Source organism: Lycium barbarum, chromosome 7 (genome assembly GCF_019175385.1).
Source record: "Lycium barbarum isolate Lr01 chromosome 7, ASM1917538v2, whole genome shotgun sequence".
In the NCBI taxonomy this organism is placed as follows: domain Eukaryota; kingdom Viridiplantae; phylum Streptophyta; class Magnoliopsida; order Solanales; family Solanaceae; genus Lycium; species Lycium barbarum.
In genome coordinates, this window is record NC_083343.1 from 85,716,402 (window position 1) to 85,739,775 (window position 23,374).

The following is a 23,374-nucleotide window of genomic DNA, read 5'->3' on the forward strand; positions in this document are numbered from 1 at the left end:
TATTGAATCCTAACAGACAATGTAGGTACCGTCGGCATGGTACTTCTTCAGTATAGAAACATGAAAAATCGGATAAACTCCCGCTAAGCCCGCGCCAAGGCTAACCGGATGAACTCCCGCCAAGCCTCGCGATAAGGCTAACTTATAAGAAACATCGCCCACACTGTCAACAATCTCAAATGGGCCAATATACCTGGGACTCAAGTTGCCCCTCTTCCTAAACCTCATAACACCCTTCATGGGTGGAACCTTCAATAGAATCTGGTGACTAACAGCAAACTCTAAATCTCGGACCTTTCGGTTCGCATACATCTTCTGTCGATTTTGAGCTGCCAAAAGCTTGGCCTGAATAACTCTCAACAGATCCGTACCCCAAGGCTGAACCTTGAACCCATCAAACTAACCAACCAGATATCCACACCTTCTACCATACAAAGCCTCAAAAGGCTCCATGCCAATATTCAAATGATAACTGTTATTGTACACAAACTCAACCAATGTTAAGTGATGATCCCAATGACCAACAAAATCAATAACACACACTCTCAACATATCCTTGAGCACCTAAATGGTCCGCTCGGACTGGCCATCGGTCTGGGATGAAAAGTTACACTGAGATCCAATCGGGTACCCAATTTCTCATGAAAAGCCCTCTAGAATCGAAAAGTGAAAATAACACCCTGATCAGATACAACCAAAATAGGAACCCCATGCAATCTCATAATATCCGAAATGTACAGCTTGGCTAACTTCTTTGCGGTCTAAGAAATTTGAACAGGAACAAAGTAAGCGGACTTAATCAACCGATCAACTATCACCCAAATAGAGGTAAACTTGCCCAGGCTCTTCGGAAGACCTACCATAAAATCCATGGCAATCCTCTCCCAATTCCACTCCGGAATGGGCATTCTTTGAAGTACACCGCCGGGTCGCTGGTGCTTATACTTTAGCTGCTGACAATTCCCACACTTAGCCACGAAATCAACTATATCCCTCTTCAACCGATGCCACCAATAGTGCTGCCTTAAATCACAATAGATCTTAGTCACCCCCGGATGAATAGAATATCAAGATCTATGAGCCTTAGACAAGATCAACTTAATCAAATCACCAACACGAGGAACGCACACGCGTCCCTTAATCCTCAAAATGAGTTCAGAGTCAATCGCAACCTCTGTTACACCTCGTAGTTTTTTACATTGAGATTCGCTAGGTGTTAGTTGTTTAATTGTAGACACTGGAGATATTTCCTTGGATATATGAGATTATATGTGCCTATCCTATGGTTATGGAGGTTTAAGTTCATATAATAGGTCATGGAAGGATTGGAGAACAAGTGAAGCAAGGAAACTAAGTTATTGGAATTTTGGAGAAAGGATGGGGAAGATTTCGTACGATAATTTGAGCCAATTTGGGGAAAGGATATCTTTTAACATAGGAAGAGTTTTGAATTAAATTAAAAGCCAAAATAAAGTTCATGAAGTCTAGTTTCCAAGGGAACAAACTGCTCGTTGATATGTCATCGGAGTAGAGATTTATGGACGTTACCAGTTAGGCCGGTGGAGCAGGGACGCACCAGCTATAGTGCGCGAACGTGCAGCTATAGTGCGCGAATGCGCAACTATAGTGCACGAAAATTCTAGGCCGGTGCCAACCGACTCTAGAACAGTATAAAAGGGGGTTTAACCTCTTATTTTTCATCCAAACACCCCTAAAACTATCCCAAACTCTCTAGAACATTCCCCCAACTTCCACCCATAAAAGTTTAGTCCAAATCAAGTGAAATCTTGGGATTTAGGTTCGGATAGCCTATAATTGTGATTATAATATCGTATTGCGGTGAATCTTGGCTTGAAATCAAGGTGAATATTGAAGATATTGCGGCTCTAGTGGGAATAAGGTAAGAATCTCTCCTTATTGATAGTGATTTAGGTTTATTTACGGAGATAGAACTATTAAATGGCCGTATAATGAACTAGTTTGTTGAGAAATCTGGTAAACATCATATGGGATGTTTTATGGAGTATTTTGGTATTGATAATGAAGTTGTTGATGTTAGTGTTGTTGTTGTTGTTGTTGGTTGTTGGTATTGTGATTTCGGGCTAGGTATATAAACAAGGGAGATGCTGCCCGAATTTCGATAGATTCTAAAAGGGTTTAATTTGAAGGCTTAAGATAAACATATGATGATAAGCCTAACATTAATATGAATTCTCTTGAATGTAGATTTACGAGCTTAGGAGGATAAGCGTTAAGTAGTTAAGGAGACCAAAGAAGTATGTTAAGGCTAATCCGTTTCTTTGTAAAGGCATGATTCTTTTCTTATAAACCCACACATGCTTTCCATAACATCCTTATTCCCAAAAAGCTAGAAGTTCATGATTCTCAAAGTTCTTGTGATGCTTAAGATAGATGTTTTCTATGATGATAACGATGATAATGATGATTCCATTTCTAGAGATCCCAAAGCTTATGGTCTTGATGCTATTACGAGATTATTGAGTTTCATGATTTTCTTGATTTCATTCATTATTGTTGATCTCACCTTATGGTAATTGTTCCTTCAAGGTGAGAAATAGCGATGATGATTGTCCCACAATATAAATTAGAGGTTACCAACCTTACGTCACTCCAATAAAGTAGTAACTTTTATTTAGGCTCTCATGCATGCTATTTATATTATATATGTATATATGAAATGAGAAAATATGACGGTGTTATATACGCGTATATTATATGTACATGGGGTATGGGAAAAGGGTGACGGCATTATATACGCATAACCATCTGATCAATTGGTATACTATGATATCATCCCAGACTCGGGATGCCCGGACGCGAGATATATGGGTATATAATGACGATATAATATATTTATGGATCAGGCTGCACGTTCGCAGCACTATTATGTTATATATGTATGAGAAACGTTCTTGTGAAAAGGCTAAGCATGCATGGTATCCGCCTTAAAAGGCATTCATATGTACATGTTATCTCTTTATTTCATGTTATGCTCCCTATCTCCTGTTATGTTGCTATTTATGCCTTACATACTCAGTACATCGCTTGTACTAACGTCCCTTCTCGTGGACGCTATGTTCATGCCCGCAAGTAGACAGGTAGACGGATCTGATCCTTAGGAGCTTCATCAGTGGAGTTTAAAAAATGCTCCAGTTGCCTCGGAGCTGCAGTTTATTGGTACTACTCTTGTGTATATATATACTTGGGCAAGCCAGAGTCCTGCCCCATCTTTATGGATTCCTGTATTCTATGTAGAGGCTCGTAGATAGATGTGTGCAACTAGAAGTCCCATAACATTATCAGTTCACATTGTTGTATTATGTTTTGGCAGCCTTGTTGGCTTATGTTTATGGGCATAGTTATTGATGATTATATAGCGATGTGTCATTATCTTGTGATATATGCCCTTACAGATTATGATACCCGTGAGCTATTTTATGGCCCACCTAAAAATGATTATGAGGTGTATGTTCAGAGGTGCTCGGTTGGTTAGCTCTGGGTGCACGTCATGGCCTTTTGGTTGGGTCGTGACAGTTTCTTTGGCCTCACCCGTCAAAACTCTATCTCTAATCTTGCTCAATTGAGCATCCTCAAATGAGTCCTAATCTGATCCAATAAAGATGATTTCACCTCTACACAAGCCAAAATCCTGCCTGGGGATGAAATATCAAGGCGGACGAAACTGTTGGCCAAAGTCTGAGCCTCCATGGCTAACGGGCTCATGAAAACAATCAAACCAGCTTAAATCCCCATACTCACTGCCTTGCAACTCAAGGCATCAGACACAACATTGGCTTTCCCAAGATGGTAAAGACTAGAGATGTCATAGTCCTTCAGGAGCTCCATCCATCGGCGCTGCCTGGAATTAAGATCTCTCTGGGTGAACACATGTTGAAGGCTACGGTGATCGGTGAAAACATCACAGTGGACACCATACAAATAGTGCCTCCAAATCTTCAAGGCGAAGACCAAGGCCAACAACTCCAAATCATGGGTAGGGTAATTCTTCTCATGAATCTTCAACTGACGGAAAGCTTAAGCTATCACTCTAGCCTCCTGCATAAACACAACAGCCAAACCCGTACGGGAGGCATCAAAATAGACCGTAAAATCCTTACCCTCCGCGGGTAATGCTAAGATCAGTGCTGAAGTCAAAAGAAGCTAAAGCTCTCCTCACAATCATCTGACCACTGGAAGGGAATATCCTTCTGAGTCAATCTGGTCAAAGATGAACCAATAGCAGCAAAACCCTTCACAAAGCGACGGTAATAGCTGGCCAAACCCACAAAACTACGAACCTTAGTAACGGTAGTAGGCCTCGCCCAAACCCTCACAACCTCAATCTTCTATGGGTCAACCATAATCCCATCCTTAGACACAACGTGGCGCAAGAATGCCATAGACTCCAACCAGAACTCACACTTAGAAAACTTAGCAAATAGGCTATGCATCTTCAACAACCCAAGAACAGTATGAAGATGGCTCTCATGCTCCTCTCTACTCTTGGAATACACCAAGATATCATCAATAAACACAATCACGAAGGAGTCAAGGAATGTCCTAAAGATGCCATTCATCAAAGATATAAATGCAGTCAGGGCATTGGTATGCCCAAAAGACATCACTAGAAACCCATATTGGCCATATCTCATATGAAAGACTGTCTTCGGAATATCCTCAGCCCTGATTCTTAACTAGTGGCAGCCTGAATGCAAGTCAATCTTCAAAAATACTAAAGCACCCAGAAGCTGGTCAGGTAGATCATCAATACGAGGCATAGGACACTTGTTCCGAATGGTAAACTTGTTCAGCTGGCGATAATCATTGCACATCCTCATGATCCCATCTTTCTTCTTCACAAATAACACAGGAGCACCCCAAGGGGAGACACTCGATCTAATGAACCCCTTGCTCAATAAATCCTGTAACTTCTCCTTAAGCTCTCTTAACTCGGCAGGTGCCATCCGATATGGCAGAATAAAGATAGGGCGAGTGCCCGGATCAAAGTCAACACAGAAATAAATGTCACGATCGGGTGGCATACCCGGCAGATCAGACGGGAATACCTCCGTTAACTCACTCATAATAAGAATAGACTCAAGGGGTAGAGATGCAACAGTCGTGTCTCGCACATGAGCCAAATAGGCTAGACATCCCTTATTGACTAAATTCTTTGCCTGAAGGAAGGAAATGATCTTCTTCAAAGCGGGACTAGGAGTACCCCTCCACTCAAGCCTAGGAATGCCCGGCATGGCTAGGGTGACTATCTTGGCGTGATAGTCCAAGATCGCGTGATAGCCCAAGATCACATGATAAGGAGAAAACCAAGACACCCCCAATATAATATATATAATATCAAAGTCCACCATATCGAGAATCATCAAGTCTACCCAAGTGTCATACCCTATAAACGTAACAAGACAATATCGGCAAACTCGATCAACAATCACAAAATCTCAAACCAGAGTAGACACATGAACAAGTATATCTATGCTATAACAAGGCAAATCCCAACCAATAGCATGATATGTCGATGTATACGTATAGGTAGATCCAGGATCAAATAACACAGATGTTGTTCTGTAATGGACAAAAACGGTACCTGTAATAACAGTATCTGAGGCCTCTACCTCGGGCCTACCCGAAAACGAGTAACACTGGGCCCTACCACGTCCAGTCTGAGATCCCCCTCTTGCACTCTTGGACCCACCTTTAGCTACCTGGGATCCACCTATGGAACCCTGAGAACCATTGCGGCCTGACTGAGCGCCACCCCTCTGAGAAGCTCCACCTCGACACCAGATGATGTCAGAGTCCTCTATGGTTGATAATCCCTTGTGGGTCGGGAACACCTCCTAGCAATATGTCTAACCTCTCCACAAGAAAAACAGATTAGAGGGGATGAAGGCTGATGAACTGAAGTTGAGGACCCGGATGAAACAACCCTGTCTACTAGTCGAGAAAATGAACTCTCAAGAGCTCTCTGTCTAGGTGGCTCACTGGAGGAAACCTGCAAGGCTGAGTGCACAAGGTGGCCGAAATATGGCTGATATGGCCTAGAAAACTGACCGGCACCCCTCGAACTAGAACCACCATAACTCCCAGTCTGACGCGGTCTCTTGTCACCGCCACCTCCAAATGTACGAGCCTTAGCAGCCTCAACAAAAGAAGCATGCTCGACGATGAACTGGAAGGAAGCCCCCATGGCCTCTATCTGAAGGAAAGGAATCTGAAAAGGACCGACCAATCCACTAACAAAATGCCTAATCCTATTAGGCTTAGTAGGGATTAAGAGGGTGGAATAACGGGCCAGATACAGATAACGAGTCACATAGGCATCTCTAGTCATACCCCTCTGCTTTAGATGTAGAAACTCCTCCCTACGCGCCTTTCTCAAGGACCGGGGCACTTACTTCTGAAGGAAGGCCTGATAGAAGTGAGTCCAAGTTAGGAGAGGGGAACCTTCATGTCTATAAGCAACAAAATACCTCCACCACGTCTTCGCGTCGCTACGAAATTGGTAGGACACATAGTCAACTTCATGGGTCTCCACGATCCCCATCTTATGCAGCAGCTCATGCATATCCAGGATGAACTCATAAGCGTGCTCAGAAGAAGTACTCGAAAACCTCAGTGGCTCTAAGTTCCTGAACCTCCCAAAAAGATCTTGATCAGAGACGGTCATAACAGCGCCCTCCATGGGCCTAAGATCATCACCAGGAGCGGGTACCGCATTAGTACGGGGATCCATATCTCCAACAGGGTGTGCTACCTGAGTAGGTCGCTGCTCAGGGGTCTGCGCCCCAACTTTGGTCTATGAACCTCTACCAGGAGTAGTAACACCAGTGGCAGCCTGCTGGGCATCTAGATGAAGTAAGAACATGGCCATAGTATCCTGTATGGCCTGATCAGAAGTAACCTGTCACGACCCAACCCCGTAGGCCGTGACTAGTGCCCGATCTGGGCACCCGAACCCATCTATTAAATATTATCTCAAATTCTATCAACTCATTCTAGTATATGGCGGAAGCCGACAAGGCTTTATTTCAAATTTAGGTAATTTCCAGAAAAATTTCGGCAGAGTTTCCTTTGTTTTACGGACTATCCAATATACCCTGCACGCAGAAAATACCAACGAAAGCCACACAGGGCTAACCAAGCAATATATAAACATATGCGGACCGGCCGCCTCGGCGTATAGGGTCGCCCAAACAACATATGCGGACCGGCCGCCTCGGCGTATGGGATCGCCCAAACGACATGTACATACATTCATACAGAAAGACCCTAACCCACAAACATGTCCACAGACCTCTAAACAGACCGACAGAATCATATGACGGGACAGGGCCCCGCCGTACCCATGAACGAATATCTACAAATGCACTAATAAATATATATACCAAAAGTATAAGCTCCGGAAAGAGAGGAGCACTCCGAATAGCAGAAAGGGTGTCCTAAACAGGTGGATCACCAGGCTGTGCGTCTGTACCTGCGGGCATGAAACGCAGCCCCCGGAGAAGGGGGTCAGTACGAAATATGTACTGAGTATGCAAAGCAGAAGGTACAGAAATAAATCTGAATAATAATCGAATCAGATATATAGAAAATAATACATATCAAAATGTTTATTTCCAAAGTATAAATTATGCATAGGGCACTGGAAAATGTGGTCGCCCGCCTGTCGATGGCGCCACAACACAGCATAACACCAGAAAGTTTCAAATCTCCGAATCCCCGTCACACATCACAACACAGCATAACGCCAAACACAGCATAACGCCAAACATAAGTGGAACCCGGCCCTCGAGCGAGGAGCACGGTGAACCATAAACACAGCATAACACCGGAATGTATCAAAAAGCGCACGACAACAGAACCGGCCCGGGAACCGGCGAACGATATCATAGTAGGCACGAGCGGAGTAGTGAGGAATCATATGCATAAAATCATTATTATAAATCCGAAGGATAAGTAAAATAGTCATATTCGAAATCGGAATGATAATTATCGCTTTTTGATTCAAAGTTGTCGAATTTACATAAAGGGCGTCGCGGGACCCACGGACGAGAATAGACCCGAACTGAGCCCGCCTATGAAAAACATACTCATTTTATATCATACAAACTCCTACGAAAATTTCAAAGCAATCCGAGCTTTTCTGAGGAAATTATGGGCGTTTGAAGTTTTGAAATCGCTAAAGAATGAACTTTAAAACAAAAATCAGCTTTCATGTAATCTTTACAAATTATGGATTCCAAGAACATAAGGATCAATGTTTTGCCATGACAAGGAAAGGATGCCCAAGAACAAATGCGATTCATAAACATGCTCGGATTGTGAGAATAGAGTTTCCTCGAGGCTTATATCATAGCCTATTTTAACTAAGGCATGCCGAAGAAGGAGGATTACTTTACATACCTCAAACGCTCTCCAATACGATCCAAACTCAAGCTAAATCCAACCTATGATTCGGGCTGCCCAAGGTCTACAAACAAGCCATAAAATGCCAAACATTAGCTAAAGACTTTTTGGGCATTAAATTCCAAATTTGCCCTTAATTCTACAGAAATTTGGACAGCATTTCCCCTGTAAATAGGCCACCCCGAGAATTTAACTCGGCCAAAATAATCAACAACAACAACAATAACCAACCTAGCAACATCAACAATAATAGCTTTCTTTTCCATCATTCAACAACTTACATAAATTCACTTTGATGACTTGCATTCAAGCCAACGTCGACGCTTATACATTCACATACTAACCCGAACCCATACCAACAATATTTAAGGACGTTCTAAGCAATTCATACAACATTCCCAACAATCCAAATTTTTCTCCAACTTGGCCGAATTCAGCCCCTAAACCCGAGACACCCCTATAACCTTTCCTTCATTTTCGAATCATGATTTGTACCCACAATTCACATTCTAACAATGCTATTTTCATCAATATACAAAATACATTAAATGTACAATGATCTCCAAATCAGTTCACAACAACTACAACATCAATTTGAGTCATTAGACATTCATTTCCAACATAGAATTCACAATGACGATGACTAAAACATTAAGCGATATTCATTCGTTCATTGTCATATAATATGACCCATTTCGACCAACACTACACATATACATATGTTGATGATTCTTAGCCATCCTACACACTACAACAATTTAACATGCTACAAGGAATTTATTCAACAACCCAATCACAATACCCATTTACACGGCTAGCACACCCATCACACAACCCACTTCCAATCATACTATATTTCATGATTTCCAACCACTATAAGATACTACAACATGAATATAACCTTCATAACACAAAAACATAATGAATGCTTACCTTCCTTCTTCAACTTTCCAATAGCCTAGGGTTTCCAAAAGATGAAAATAATGGGTTGATCGCTCCAACGATGCTTCCACGCTACTTAGGGACCTCAATATAGTGGGTTTACATCATCAAAATAATTTTTGGAGGACAAGAAATGGAAGTTGATCTTTGTTGCTGCTGGCCGTGAGCCTCCTTGGAGGTTTTCAGCTTTGCCCCTTTTTTTTCCAAGTGTGGTGAATGAAGAATAATGACTAGAAGTCATCTTTTATATAATATAAAGAGTGTACAATATCCCTTGGCCCACATTAATGTGTTGTCCCAATTAAAAGATGACACAAAATTGTGTGGGCCAACCATGGAAGTTGTGGATGATTTTCTTCTTCCAATTTTTCACTTTTGGTCCCAAATTTTCCTAATTGTTCCATACCAATAAATTCATGCACAACTTATATCTCAAAATAAATTCGAAGGTCAAGAATCCCGACTTTGTATCCCAAAATAATTTTGTCCTTAGCTTATCATAAATAAATCCGGATTATTCCACTGTACAAAAATACGGGTTCTAACATAACCTCAGGCTGTGTCCGTGCTGGGGCCACACTATCCTCTGCGGCCTGATCTCGATCCTGCTGATACTCAGGCGCTGGAGATGGATCTCTCTCGTCCTACTGTCCTACCGAAAGAGTCCTCCCCCTGGCTAGGGCAGCCCTGCCCCTGGCTCGGGCAGCCCCATGGCCTCTAGCTCTGCCCCGTCCTAGGGCTGGCGCTCGCCTTTGGGTGCCAGCCGCAGTTGCGGGCTGTGGCACCTGACATCGGGCTATAGTAGCTCGAGTCCTCACCATCTGTGAGAGAAGAGATAAAAGTCAGATACCAATTTGATCATTCCATACCAATTAGAATAAAGTAGCACGAAAGAATGGAAGAAAGTGAGATTTCCTAAATGCCCTGTAGCCTCTAGCAGATAAATACGGAGCTCATCGTATTGATCCACGAGACTCTACGAGACACGCACTTGTATTATAGAACGGGTAGCCTAGGGCTTTGATACCAACTTGTCACGACCCAATTTGGCTAAGTCGTGCGGGCACTTACCTTTTCCACCTCGGTAAGTGAACCCTCAACCCAACGAAAATAAAGACATAAATAATTAAATCAATCAAAAGGAAGAGACTAATCACGTAAGTCTTACAATGATATATAATAAAAATTGTGCGAAAATACGAAAATACCCCAAGGGTCTGGTCTAAGCCATACAAGAGCATCCAAGTGAAAGTATATAGGTCTGGCATATAAATATACATCAAATCTGTCAATGTTTCAAAATAGAAAAGTAAGACAAAATAAGAGGAGTCTTCAAGGAAGCGAACGTCTCATGCTCACCCTGTAGACTCGAAGCAGTCTTGATAGCGACTATCAGCCACAAGGGATGGAAGAAAACCCAACCTAGTACTCTGCATTTATAAAAGAATACAACAAGTGCATATAAGGACAAAACCACAATACTGGTAGGTATCATAGGCCGACTAAGTGTAGCTAACATAATTAAAAAAAAATAAGCAGGATAGACATATAAATCAACAAGTATAACTCAAACATAATCGGAACCAAGTACACCTTATTGCCTGAGTAAAGCATCTAAACCCAAATATGCCAAGTCTTAATATATCCAATCAGAAACCAACATCACAAATAAAACACCAACCATCTCGATATCAGCAGTGATGCAATGCAATGCAATAATGTATGAATGCAAATTAAATGCCATGCAATGTTGTGTACACATGTACTCCGAACGGAATACCTCCACATCTCGGTAGCACAACCCAAGGTGACTCGCAAAGTCTAAGTTCCACTCATCCCAGATCTTTGCCCAATAGACAGACGAGACTCCGGATCATTGCCCACGGAGGGTTCTCACCGACACCACCCTGGGGGACCCGCAGAGTCCATGCACTCACTCAATCTATGATTCCGGGACAGACATCAGATATCGAATTCTCACATCACTCTCATAAAAAAATTGAGCCCAGATCATCACAGTGTTTCATCAAGTACAAACAATGTATCAACAATATATCATGAAGGATGAGAATGCGTGAAATTTATGTGCCAACATCAATAATCAAGTCAATATCACAAGTACTAAACATGGGTACGCCAATGATATCATGAAAGACTACTCACGTCATATAGAACTCTATCCTCGTATCAGCACCAACCAGTAAGATACTAAATTATCACAATTAAGATGGAACAACAGTTTCCAATATCTACTAACAACACGAGGCATCCAGCCGACACAATAGTATAATCAAGTCACAACACAACGGGATGGCTAGCCCTAATCAGGAAATAGGGCCCAACCAAGGCAATATCCAACCTAACTTCATACCTGAAGGTTTACATGTTTTCTTCAATAATATCATCTAAATATATGCTTCGCTACATGAAGTCTTACCAAGGTAAGCCATAACCTACTTGGATGGCCGAACAACAAACACCAACAATCACTCCTTCGTTTTCCCTTTCCGCTGAGCCTCAGAATCAAGAAAGTCTAGCCATATTCAAAATCTAGATTAGAAATCATGAAGAACGATACCCATATTGCTATCATTTAATTTCGATCAAAATCAACCCTAGAATTTAGGGAAACCCACAAGGTCAAAAAAGGAAATTCGAGAGTAAATTATCAAATTCAACACTAGGTGATCAAAACCTAACAACTAATTGCTAAATAACTCAACGATTCACCTAATTTTGAATTTCAAGTAAAACCCCCAATTTTGGGTGTAAACCCTAACTCTTAGATTCAAGGATTCAACACTAATAATGGAAGATACATGATTAATAACCTTAAATACATCATAATCTAGCATAAACCCATTCAATTTCATCATTTAAAAGACTAAGTAGAATGTCCATTAAATCGACTTTTTGTCTTCTATTACTTAGGAACTAATAAGGAAAGAGGAATTCTAAGATGATTAGAGGTAATGAATTAGTAAGGAGATTAGCAAGACTTACCGCTAAGGTTTTCCCCTAAGAATCCTCTTGCACAGTCCCAAGAACTCAAATTTCGTAATGGTGATAAATGATAGACTAAGGGCTTTTTAATACACACTTAATGAATTAACAAGCCGGATACCGCCACGAAGGCATCGGGGCCGCCACCGCCCCGGCACCTTCCCAGACCATCAAGGCGGTCTAGGTAGAACACGCTTGGCTGCCCCAGCGGCCATCCCACCGCAACAGCGGTGCTACTGGGACGACACTGGTGCCGCTCTGGCGAACACCAGGTACAAGAATCCCAAAAGTTTTCTAAGTCTCTACCGAAATCCCGACCAACTCCCGAGGCCATCTGCTCACAAACCATGTACACAGACCAGCATAAAAACATGCTACGAACGCACTCGTAGACTCAGAATTTCCAACGGAGGTCTCATTGACCCAGTCAACCCCCGATATCTCATTTCTAATTTCCCAACCCAAGTTTCAAAATGCATCCAAGTGCATTGGGAACCGAACCTGATATACATACAAGTTCTAAATGACCATTCAGACCTTTTGGAATCTATGAATTTTAAAAAAAGGTCCGTTTACCCAAAAGTCAATTTGAGTCAACTCTTTTTCGCTTAAAGCCCAAATTTCATAAAAAGTCACTCGAATCAAGTCTAGACACCTCAGGAAACATGTCAAGGGTCCTCTCGGGAAACAATGAGCTAACCAAGTTCAAAAAGGGGCAGAAATGCCAAAAAGACTATAACGACCAAACGGGTCGTTACAGTTGGTGACTGGAATACACCACTTGCCTAACGTTAGAAAGACCCTTACGACGAATATTGCCTAGTTAGTGCACAAATTTGAACCATGAAACTTGGGTATAGAAGAGAATTTTTGTTTTTGAAAAGGGGCATTTTTAATTCATCAATTTGGGGTTGCTTGTTACTAGAAATTGTTTTACATAGGTTGTAAACATCATGCATGCTTGATATCTACCCGATCCATACATAATAACAAGTTTTTGAGTCAAAAATCGAAGTTAAAATTCTAAAAGATTTTGAGTTCTTGCGAAGAAGACGAGACTGTTGTAGCGATTGGCCAACCACTACAGCGACCCCGATGTGTTGCTCAGGCCTATGTAGAAGTAGTCATAGGCGAATTTGCATATGATCGCTGCAGCGATCTGAGTGACCGTTGTTGCGGCATCGCCATAGCGGTTTGAGTGACCGCTACGGCGGCGCTTGCAACATTAGGCACCAAAAACTGCAACTTAAATTTTTCTGATCCACTGGTTATTTTGTAGAGTTATTGCCACTGTAATAAACTAGAAATATATTGAAATGGGGTGACCTGAAATCTAATGCGTTTTGATCTCTCTGGTAGGTAAGATGGCTCAAAATCAGAATCAAGAAGAGGTATCGCAAGATGAGGAAGATCCCATCTATGAGAAGTTTCTCACCCCTCAAGACAAACATTTAAACTTGAGTCATATGTCTCATCCTCCACTGTTGGAATGGGGTTTTGATATGACCAATGTGAAGACTCGTGCTCCGGACTTCCGAAATAGATTGATAAAGGTCAAGTGGACTCGTTTGGTCAGGGATCCGGGTGACTGCAATGAGACATTGGTAAGGGAGTTTATGCTATGCTACCCAAAGTTGACTGGGATTCTCCCGAGCCTGAGATTATTATAAGAGGTGTTCCAGTGAAAGTGGGGTCGAGGTCGCTTAACCGGGTATATAGGCTAGATGATCATCCTGAGGAGCCTTTGGCGGTTAAGGCAGCTGAGAAAGATTCCTTGTGGTTGGCTTGTAAACCGGTGCATAAGGATGATTTACAGTAGGCTCCTTAGGTTCATGGCAAGGTTGTGATCCAAAGCACCCTTTTCACAGCGGAGGCGACAAGATGGCTAAATATCGTCTCCCGCCGGATCCATCCTTCTGGGAATACTCATGATGTGACCTTCACCCGATGTCTTGTGGTTGTTTGTGTTCTTGATGACATACCGGTGAATGTGGGCTCTCAGATAATCTAGGAGTGGAAGGAGTTTTTGAAGGTTGGTGGAGCGAGCTTGATATTCCCATCTCTAATTACTTCCTTATGCCTAAGGGCCAAAGTTCCCAGGGAGGGTGATGATGACTGGGTCCCTTCCAATGCTCCGTTTCATCCATTACAGGTGAAGGGTTGAGGTACCGCGTAGTCAACAGTCCAAAAAAGAGGAAGATGGACAGTGCAGGAGAGGGAGGGAATGGAGTTGGGGTCGACACCGAGGCTGGAGATGAGGCTGAGCATGAATTTGGGACTAGGGTTCCTCGTATCTAGGGCCCTTTTGAGCGCATGGACTCACGCTTTGATGAGATGGTCTCGATTTTCTGAATGATGTCCATGCCTTCTGAGGGCTTCGGTTCATCAGGGGCTGCTACCGGTTACCCCACTCAGGAGGAGAGGAAGGGTTATTTTGAAGCCCAAAAGAAGATGGGTGAGTCACTTACCACGTTACAGACCGCGTATACAACTCTAGCCATGAACTACGACGATATTTGCAAGGACTTTGATAAAGAGAAGGCAAAGAATAAGTCTAGTGACAAACTTCACATCAAGGCTTGGAGAGGTATCAAAGGAGTATGGAAGAGTATGCACCCCCATGAGCTGATGTCGGTGGAGGATGATGATGACTCTGAGCAGTATTCCTTCGAGAGTTTGGCCTGGGGTGTTGGTGGCCAGGGTGGATTAGGTGATGATGGTGGCAACCCAGATGACGATGGTGCGACTAGTAGGCTGGCGGCCTAGAGTCCCTTTCCCTCTCATAATTATGCTTTGGTTTCCCTTGTAGGGCTTTCTGTTTTCAAACAATTCTATTTTGGTTTTCCTTGTTTGCCTTGGATGTTTAAACAATTTCTTATTAGTTTTTCTTGTGTTTGGATTTGTAATGTGGATTTGGATGATTTTTGCCCTTGTCGAGCTTGTTTTATATGATTGTTGGTTGTAGGCTTTTGTTAATTTGTTCTTTTTTTGGCTGAAATCGTTGAATAGGGGAGTGTGATGAAAAACGGGAACTGCAGGTTCTCAAGCACAAGTACTCTGCTTCTGCGATTTCTCAGACCGCTATGGGTGTCCCTCTTGGGTGGTAGGGAGGTCGTAAAAGCGGTCATCAAGGAACAGAGGGTACCGCTACAACGGTGGAGTATCTGCTGTAGCGGTAACGTCATAGCGGCTGACTGATCGTTGTGGCGCCAATCACTGAGCAGTGGCATTCACACAATGCCTGAACCACTTTCACAACTAAGAGTTAAATTGAATATCTCCATCATAGAAACTAGGTCTAATCCGTAACACAACATAATACACGCTTAGATACCAATTGGAATCGCCTAGATACTAATTGGACACACCGAGATACCAATTTGACCAAAGTAACACGAATAGAATGAAAGGAGGGAATTTTTCCTAAATGTACTATAGCCTCCCATGGATGGGCATGGACATCTACATACCATTCCACGAGACATTACTAGGCATTTCTTTTGCACTTGTGAGACCGATAACCTAGGCTCTGATACTAACTTGTCACAACCCATTTTTAGGATCGCGTGGGCACCTACCATTCCCACCTTGGTAGACGAAACCTTAAGCCAAAACAAATCCACAACCAAGTAAAAGACGAAATTCACTATCTTTCAAGATATTTTATAATCAAAGTAGAAGTGAAACCAATATGCATATCTAAATAAAAATAGCGAAAGTGTTTACAACAATTGAATAAATACAGAGACTCCTTTTCCCATGACCTGGTCTAGACGAGTAGAAGAGCGGCTAAGATTGGAATATTGAATACAACTATAAATCTAAGACTTAGTCTCCATCTCGAAATGAGAATGATGGAGGCCTTCTAGAAGCCTGATCCTCAAACCTCAAATCTGCTCGGGGTATTGAGATATACCAGTGTGTTCCCAGTGAAGGCTGATCCACCAGCATGAACTCCCTGTGATATGTCAAAATAGATATTATTTATCTTTTTATCATTTTATGTGATTTTTGTGCAATGTCTATGGAATTATTAATGTTATTTATTTTTAATACAATACAACTTGAATTTAAAGATTTTATCTGGATATTTGGATGTTAATTAATGAATTTATTTACAACCTAATATTATTTTTATTTTATTTTAAACCTTTCACATTGTCTTGTCAAAAATCGAAGAGTTGTCACTCTTTTGTGACTGGCTGCATCTTTTAGGTTACTGGTCACGCATTTTTCTTGTCTATTCAAATGGCTCGTTTGTTCCATTTAATTTTCATTCTCACTGTCCACCAACATTATCTCTCTCATCTTTTGTTCTTGTCCCATTGAAGATCACATATAGGTATGCTTCAATTTTTCCCTTCACAGTTCTATTTATACTAACCTGGTATTTTTTTATTTACTCAGTCGTTGATCCATTTACTGTGTTCTTCCATAGGATAAGATGGAGACCATTTTGAGGCGTACTGATAAAATGAAGGATGACTTGGGAGACTGCGTTGATGACCTGAATGAAAGAGTCAACATCATAGACGCGCAGTGTAGAGATATCCTCGAACAACAACAACAACTAAGAGACCGCCTTGAGGGTGTGGCATGGAGACTGGAGAGGATGATCCATGGTGTCCTAGGCTCATTTCATATTGATGCTGATCAATAAGTCACTCCTCCCCCTTCTCCACCACCACTGCTTTAGGATGTTTCTAGTTGTTTTCGTTGTTGGTACTTGTTTTAGTATGAAGTTGTTTAAGGATGTTAGACCTGGTTGCTTTTGTTGGTACTTTTGGAACCCGCCTCCCCCTTTTTGAATGTATATTGAATGTAAGGGGAAGTTATGTTTTTGAATGTATATTGAAATGTAAGGGGAAGTTATGTTAGATTGTTGTTTAAGGACGGTAGATTTGGTTTATTTGTTTATGTTTATTTAAATTATAAAAAGAAAATTAATAATAAATGGATATTGGATGGTTGAACCTTCGTAATATGTCTATTTATTGTTCAACCAAATAAATATTTATGGGCTTATATCTGGATTTATGCCTTTTTTTAATTACAAAAAAAAAAAAAAAAAAAAAGAGACAGAGGATAAGTCTAGATTTAAGGCACTTTATGCATAGATGCATCTAAAACAACTTCTCAACAACCCTATTAATTGTGTTATTTATATCTGTGAAAGCATTGGGTGAGACAATAACTGGATATTGGATGGTTGAACCTTCATAATACTTCTTTTGATGGTTCAACCAAATAAATATTTCTTGGTTTATATCTGTATTTATACATCTTTTAATTGAAAAAAAGGAGACAAAGGATAAGTCGGGATTTAAGGCACCTTATGCATAGATGCATCTAAAACAACTTCTCAACCACCCTATCAATTGCGATATTTGTATCCGTGAAAGCATTGAGTGAGTCTGCGGACTGGCAAGAAAAATACATAGACCAAGGCTTGTAGGCCATTGGCTAGGCGCGCTTGAGTAAACGAAACAAGTTCTCTTGATTCTATATATTGTCCACATTCTTCCTTTGTTCTTCTCCATTTTTTTTGGTAAGTATGTGTATGTTCGAAGTTCCTATTAGGTTTTCTATGTTTTTAATGTTTATTCTCTTGTTTCTTCACTTCTATGCACAGAACAAATATGGAACGCATTCTTCGTAATACAGAAAAGATGCTCACTTGTTTTGATGAGACCAACACATTGATTTTACGCCGCATGAGTTCTTTGGAATCTGGGATTGATCATTTAAATGTTCATCTAGATGAAGGGCTGGAAGACATTAATAAATGTATGACCAACTTAGAGAGAAAGATCGTTGAAATCAACCAGCTCCAGGATATGCTACTTGATCGTCTTAATGCTATTGTTGTCAATCTAGAAATGATTTCTCAGAAGCGTCCTTGATGCTACAACACCTATTTACTAAATTTAAGTTAAATGCCAATGAGGTCGTTACAATTTTTGGGTTTGTAGTGGGCTATTTATTTATGTTAAGGAAACTTTGTATTAAACAACTTTCATCTAGAAGGTAGTTGATGTGTCCCCATTTGTCCCCATTATTATTATATATGTATGGTTGAACCTTCTTACAGTTTACATGATGGGTCAACCATTCCATCGCTCATGTAATTTGTCATGTTGGATCCTTCATATAAGTAACTGAAGGGTCAATCAAGAGTCACTCATGCGCTTTTGTCTTGCTTGATCCTTCTAACGGAATCAATTGATAGCTCAACCAACAACACTTTAGAATTATTGAATTTACCAGCCACCTTCACATACTAACAAAATAAACAATAACCCTCAAGCACTGTAATATATGATCAAATTCACGCTTTCAAGTATTCCCTCCAAACAAACAAAATTAGTATTCAAAGGGTGAGGCTTCTTGGCTATTGATATTGAGATCTGGAAGGACCACATGTTGTGACGTTCCATCAACATTTTGCTGAAATAGGAGTTAGGGGAAATTCAAACTTAAGTGTAATTCCAATGACGTTAATTATTTAAAATAAAGTGCCAATGCAAAACAATACCTCATTTCTTGATCTTGTCGAACCGGCACACCGTCGATACTGCAGTGGGGATTAGACCAAATTCAAAGTTAAACCAATTTAATTAAAATAAACTAACAATGCAAAACAGTACCTCATTTCTTGCTCTTGTCGAACCTGCGCATTATCGATTTGCAGTACCCCTTCCTCTTCCTCCATCTTAGGATGCTCCATCATGATTTTGTTGCAGTGGGGGGTAGATCAAATTCAAAATTAAGCCAAGTAATTCTAATGACATTAATTAATTAAAATAAAGTGATAATGCAAAACAATACCTCATTTCTTGCTCTTGCCGAACCGACGCCCCGTCGATTTGCACTACTCCTGCTTCTGCCTCTTCTTCCATCTTGATATATTCCTCTTCCTCACTCTTGTGATACTCCTCTTCCTCCCGCTTGTGATATTCCTCTTCCTCTAGCCCTACCACCGTCTTCGCCCCTACCACCATAATTTTGTGCACTCCTCCCTCCTAATGATCTAAATAACATTTCAAGTTGTGGTTTATATCGTACTTCCTTTGGCCTTCCACGAGAACGATGCAATACGGGGTCTAGTAAATTTGGTATATGATCATTTCCACTATTTCCTACTACATCTGGTATATGATCATTTCAACTATTTCCTACTACATTTGGTATATGATCATTTCCACTAATTATTGTGATGGTCGTCGTGTTTTCCATAAGGTCTTGTATCATGCTACGATCAAAATTTGTAAGATCATTAAGCAAGTCCATTAATATTGAACTGAGAAATTGTACCATTATGTCATTGTCCAATGCAATATTACATGCCTCGTCAAAATACTTCATTAACTCCCTAGACTTCCTGTAATCATCCATCATATTAGGGTAACCTCCAAGAAAGAACTTTTTCAGGTTGTGTCGGACAATATCTTTTCTCCACCTTGTCAAAAAATACCTATCGTCCAAGTATTTAGTCTTCTTATGTGCCATCACCTTAAGTATATGGCAGCAAACAATCCCCCTTTGATTCAAAGCACTTGCAATTGCAGTCAAGATGTTCTCCCTATATAGTGTGTTTAACCCTATGGACAAATTGATTTCCATAAAAATCATTTCTAATTGAGGAATCTGTTATGTCGTACTTCTCCACTCTTTCCACAGCTTGCTCATCCTCAACTAATCTCAATTCACAATGATATAACCTCTTTTACTCACACTGAAAAATTTGAAAAATTCTGTGGGTATAAGCATCTCGGAGCTGCACCTCCCATGAGAACATAGACTCGCAAGTTATTTTTGTGTAACGAGATTTATGCTCATCATTCAACTCTTTCTCGTACCTATTTCTCAATGCTAACTTATACTGTTGAACAAACTGTTTCAGCGTGCTTCTGTGGCTGATAAATCCATCAAAGTAGGCATGTATTCCCTCACTTCTCTGCGTTGATAACATCCCTGCCCAAAAGTTGTCATTAAGGTATATTGGCACCCATTTTTTCCTTTCTGAGTACAACTTACTAAACCAATCACTTACTTCTAGTTCATATTTCTCAATAAAATCACCCCATCTTTGCTCGAACTCTTCAATGGTAATGCTATCAAGGACAATGCTCTTGAATTCAAGTTTCGTTGCTTTGTATTCACCACCTACCACCTTTAGATGATTTGGCAGCTTAGCGAATATGTGCTAAATAAAATATATGTAAATTGTATTATATTTAAAAACATCACTAACACCTGCCTTAATGCTTTCACATTGGTCAGTCAACGTAGCCTTTGGAGCAACTAGTTTCATGGCTTTTAGCCATTTATTGAAAATCAATTTGTAATTCATTGTGTCCTCACTAGTAAGGAGATCACATCTCAAAAGTATAGACCGGCCGTGATTATTAATACCAACAAAAGAAGCAAATGGCATGTTATACCTATTCACATGGTAGGTTATATCGAAGCAGACAACGTCATTGAACTCTTCATATGCATACTTACAGTGAGATTGAACCCATACGTCACTCTTAATCCTATTAACACCATCCATTTCCATAGAGCAGAAAAATTCATTATCCTTTGTTTGCATGTCACAAAAGAAATTGCATAAATCATTTGCATCACCTGCTAGCAATTCCAACCTCCTGGCATGTTCAATATAATTTCTACAGTCCTTTGGTGTACAACCCATATTTTCAAGCCCACTAGATTGAACCTCCAAAAGTCTCACGCTATTGCAAGGTCTTAAGCCAACTCTGTCATTACCTTCAAGAGTCCTCTTTATAGATTTACTAATAGATCTGCGTCCAGCCATATACCGCAACAGGCTAGAGTCCAATTGATGAATATGGACGCTACATACCTTAGGCACCAGTCACGAACCATCTGTCTGCTTAACGACATCAACTCTAGCCTTACAACCAACCCTCTTGGTGTATTTTTGCTTAGTTGGTTTCCGAGACTTATCACAAACAAAATAAGCATACGAACGACTTTTGATTGTTCTTTTCACCATACTAAACCCTTTCATTTTCGCATATTTTCTTATAAAAATCAAACACCGATTCAGAAAATTTGAATATCATACAACTTTTTGGACCTAATAATAACTCCTTATTAGAATACACTCGCTCCATTTCTTCACCCGCTCCGCATTATCCATGGTGATTACCAACTGTCTGTCTACCTGAACCTGCGGGTATGAACGCAGCCCCTCGAGCAATAGGGGAGTCAGTACGGATAATGTACCAAGTATGTAAGGCATAAGAGTAACATATACATAAGAATCATGAAGAGAATATGAAACTACTAAGCTAAACTGACTGTCTGAATACATCTGTATGACTGAATATCCAAACATATATGTATAAATCTGCTTAACTGAAGATGCCTCTGTGGGCGTACGATATTCATAGGTCATAATATAACTGTTAGTTTTGTGGAACGTATAGCCCGATCCATATACCATATGTTAGTGCCGTGGAACGTACGGCCCGATCCATATATCATATAATAGTGTCGAGGAACGTACGACCCGATCCATATATCATTTAATAATGCCGAGGAACGTATGACCCGATCCGCATATCATATAATAATGTCGAGGAATGTACGGCCTGATCCATATATCATATAATAATGTCCAGGAATGTACGGCCCGATCCATATATCATATAATAATGCCGAGGAACGTACGGCCCGATCTGTATATCATTATCATCATCACTGTGCACCAATTGATTTGGTGGTAATGCGTATATAACGCCTATCCCTTTTTCCATACCCTATATACATATTATATACGCATATATAATGCCTTCTGGTCAAGGGTCAATATGCATATGTATAATAAATGCAGTGCATAAGTACAATGAGAACGTAGAACTCTCGGAGTGACGTAAGGTCGTGCTACCTCCGATAGACATCTTTTGGGATAACTTCATCAATATAAGTAATCTTGAGACCCATGAACATAAGGAATAATCATAAGAGGGGTACACGAACATCAAGGACTGAAGTAATCCTAGTGCTTCTAAGAATAGAGTAATATGGAAGCTCGTTTACACGTTTGTTCGCTCATATCATAAGGTCATGCGAAAATTAAAGAAAGGACAGCCTTAACATACCTTGTTCACTTTTCAAGCTAGCCATGCTACTATCCCGAGCTTGAAAAATCTACACACAAGACAGGGTACCAATTATTAGACTAGAACGTACTCATATACCAACCTTTATCTAATTTACAACTTTACACAATTCGGGCTGCATCTCCTTTGTAAACTTAATAATTCTTCAATTCCAATTCAACCCAACCATTAACAACAACAATAACAATATCAATTCCTACATATCAAGATATAATCAATTCTACTCCAAATCCTCTCCCAAAACAGCCCCTTGTCTTAACTTAACCCTTATTAAACATACAACCTTTATAACCATATTTCCTTTACTTAAACCACTAAAATTCTTGATAATAAACTCAATAATGAAGATAAGAATCATATACTCAATAATGCGACGATTCGGTTCGTTTATCTTCTAATCCATCGTATTGCAAGGAACGCATACTTATACGTAGGGGGTTGGGGGTTACCGTGCTCTATCTAGAATCGACCATGTTAGAAGTCTTAAGGTAGAGAGGTTGATTGTGCTTCATGTCTCCCAAGAGCACTGTGTACTTACAGCCTCTACGATAAGCAAATGAATGTGGCCGGTGCGTGGCGAACGGTTCATCAAGCCATTTATCTTCGTACTCCAATCCGTACAAAAGGCCCCCTTTCTTTTGGCGGGTATCTCCACGTGGCTTAATCCCGGATCACTCCTTAAGGAATAGGACACAATAATATAGCGCACATCAGAGAGCTACCAGGTATTTATTCAAAAAGAATGCATTTACCCTTTGTCGTGGTATACGTGAGGTAAGGCCCTTAATATCTTAAAAACTCGGGTATGGATCTCCATAATATGGGTATAA

At 40.7% G+C, this 23,374-nt stretch overlaps 1 protein-coding gene and 1 long non-coding RNA gene across 2 annotated transcripts; both read right to left on the reverse strand.

Annotated features, from left to right (window-relative positions):
• Window positions 1-7,066: 7,066 nt before the first annotated feature.
• On the reverse strand, window positions 7,067-9,915 carry LOC132602311 (uncharacterized). Its single transcript, XR_009567726.1, has 3 exons — window positions 9,379-9,915; window positions 8,443-8,509; window positions 7,067-7,513 (listed from the first exon to the last, which is right to left on the reverse strand). It is a non-coding gene; the product is annotated as an uncharacterized LOC132602311 (long non-coding RNA).
• A 9,639-nt stretch (window positions 9,916-19,554) lies between these two features.
• Window positions 19,555-21,211, reverse strand: LOC132601569 (protein FAR1-RELATED SEQUENCE 5-like). The gene is made up of 3 exons (XM_060314651.1): window positions 20,645-21,211; window positions 20,125-20,596; window positions 19,555-19,991 (listed from the first exon to the last, which is right to left on the reverse strand). Exons 1-3 carry the CDS (start codon window positions 21,209-21,211, stop codon window positions 19,555-19,557), a joined length of 1,476 nt encoding a protein of 491 aa, XP_060170634.1.
• Between the last annotated feature and the right edge of the window lie 2,163 nt (window positions 21,212-23,374).

Excerpts from the sequence above, each read along its gene's own strand:
- LOC132601569 (XM_060314651.1), bottom strand. The coding sequence starts at position 21,211 with ATGGCTGGACGCAGATCTATTAGTAAATCTATAAAGAGGACTCTTGAA. Across the intron at positions 20,597-20,644 it reads GTGAAAGCATTAAGGCAGGT|CACATATTCGCTAAGCTGCC; the intron begins GTTAGTGATGTT and ends TATTTTATTTAG. Across the intron at positions 19,992-20,124 it reads AATTTTTCAAATTTTTCAGT|GGTTAAACACACTATATAGG; the intron begins GTGAGTAAAAGA and ends ATTTGTCCATAG.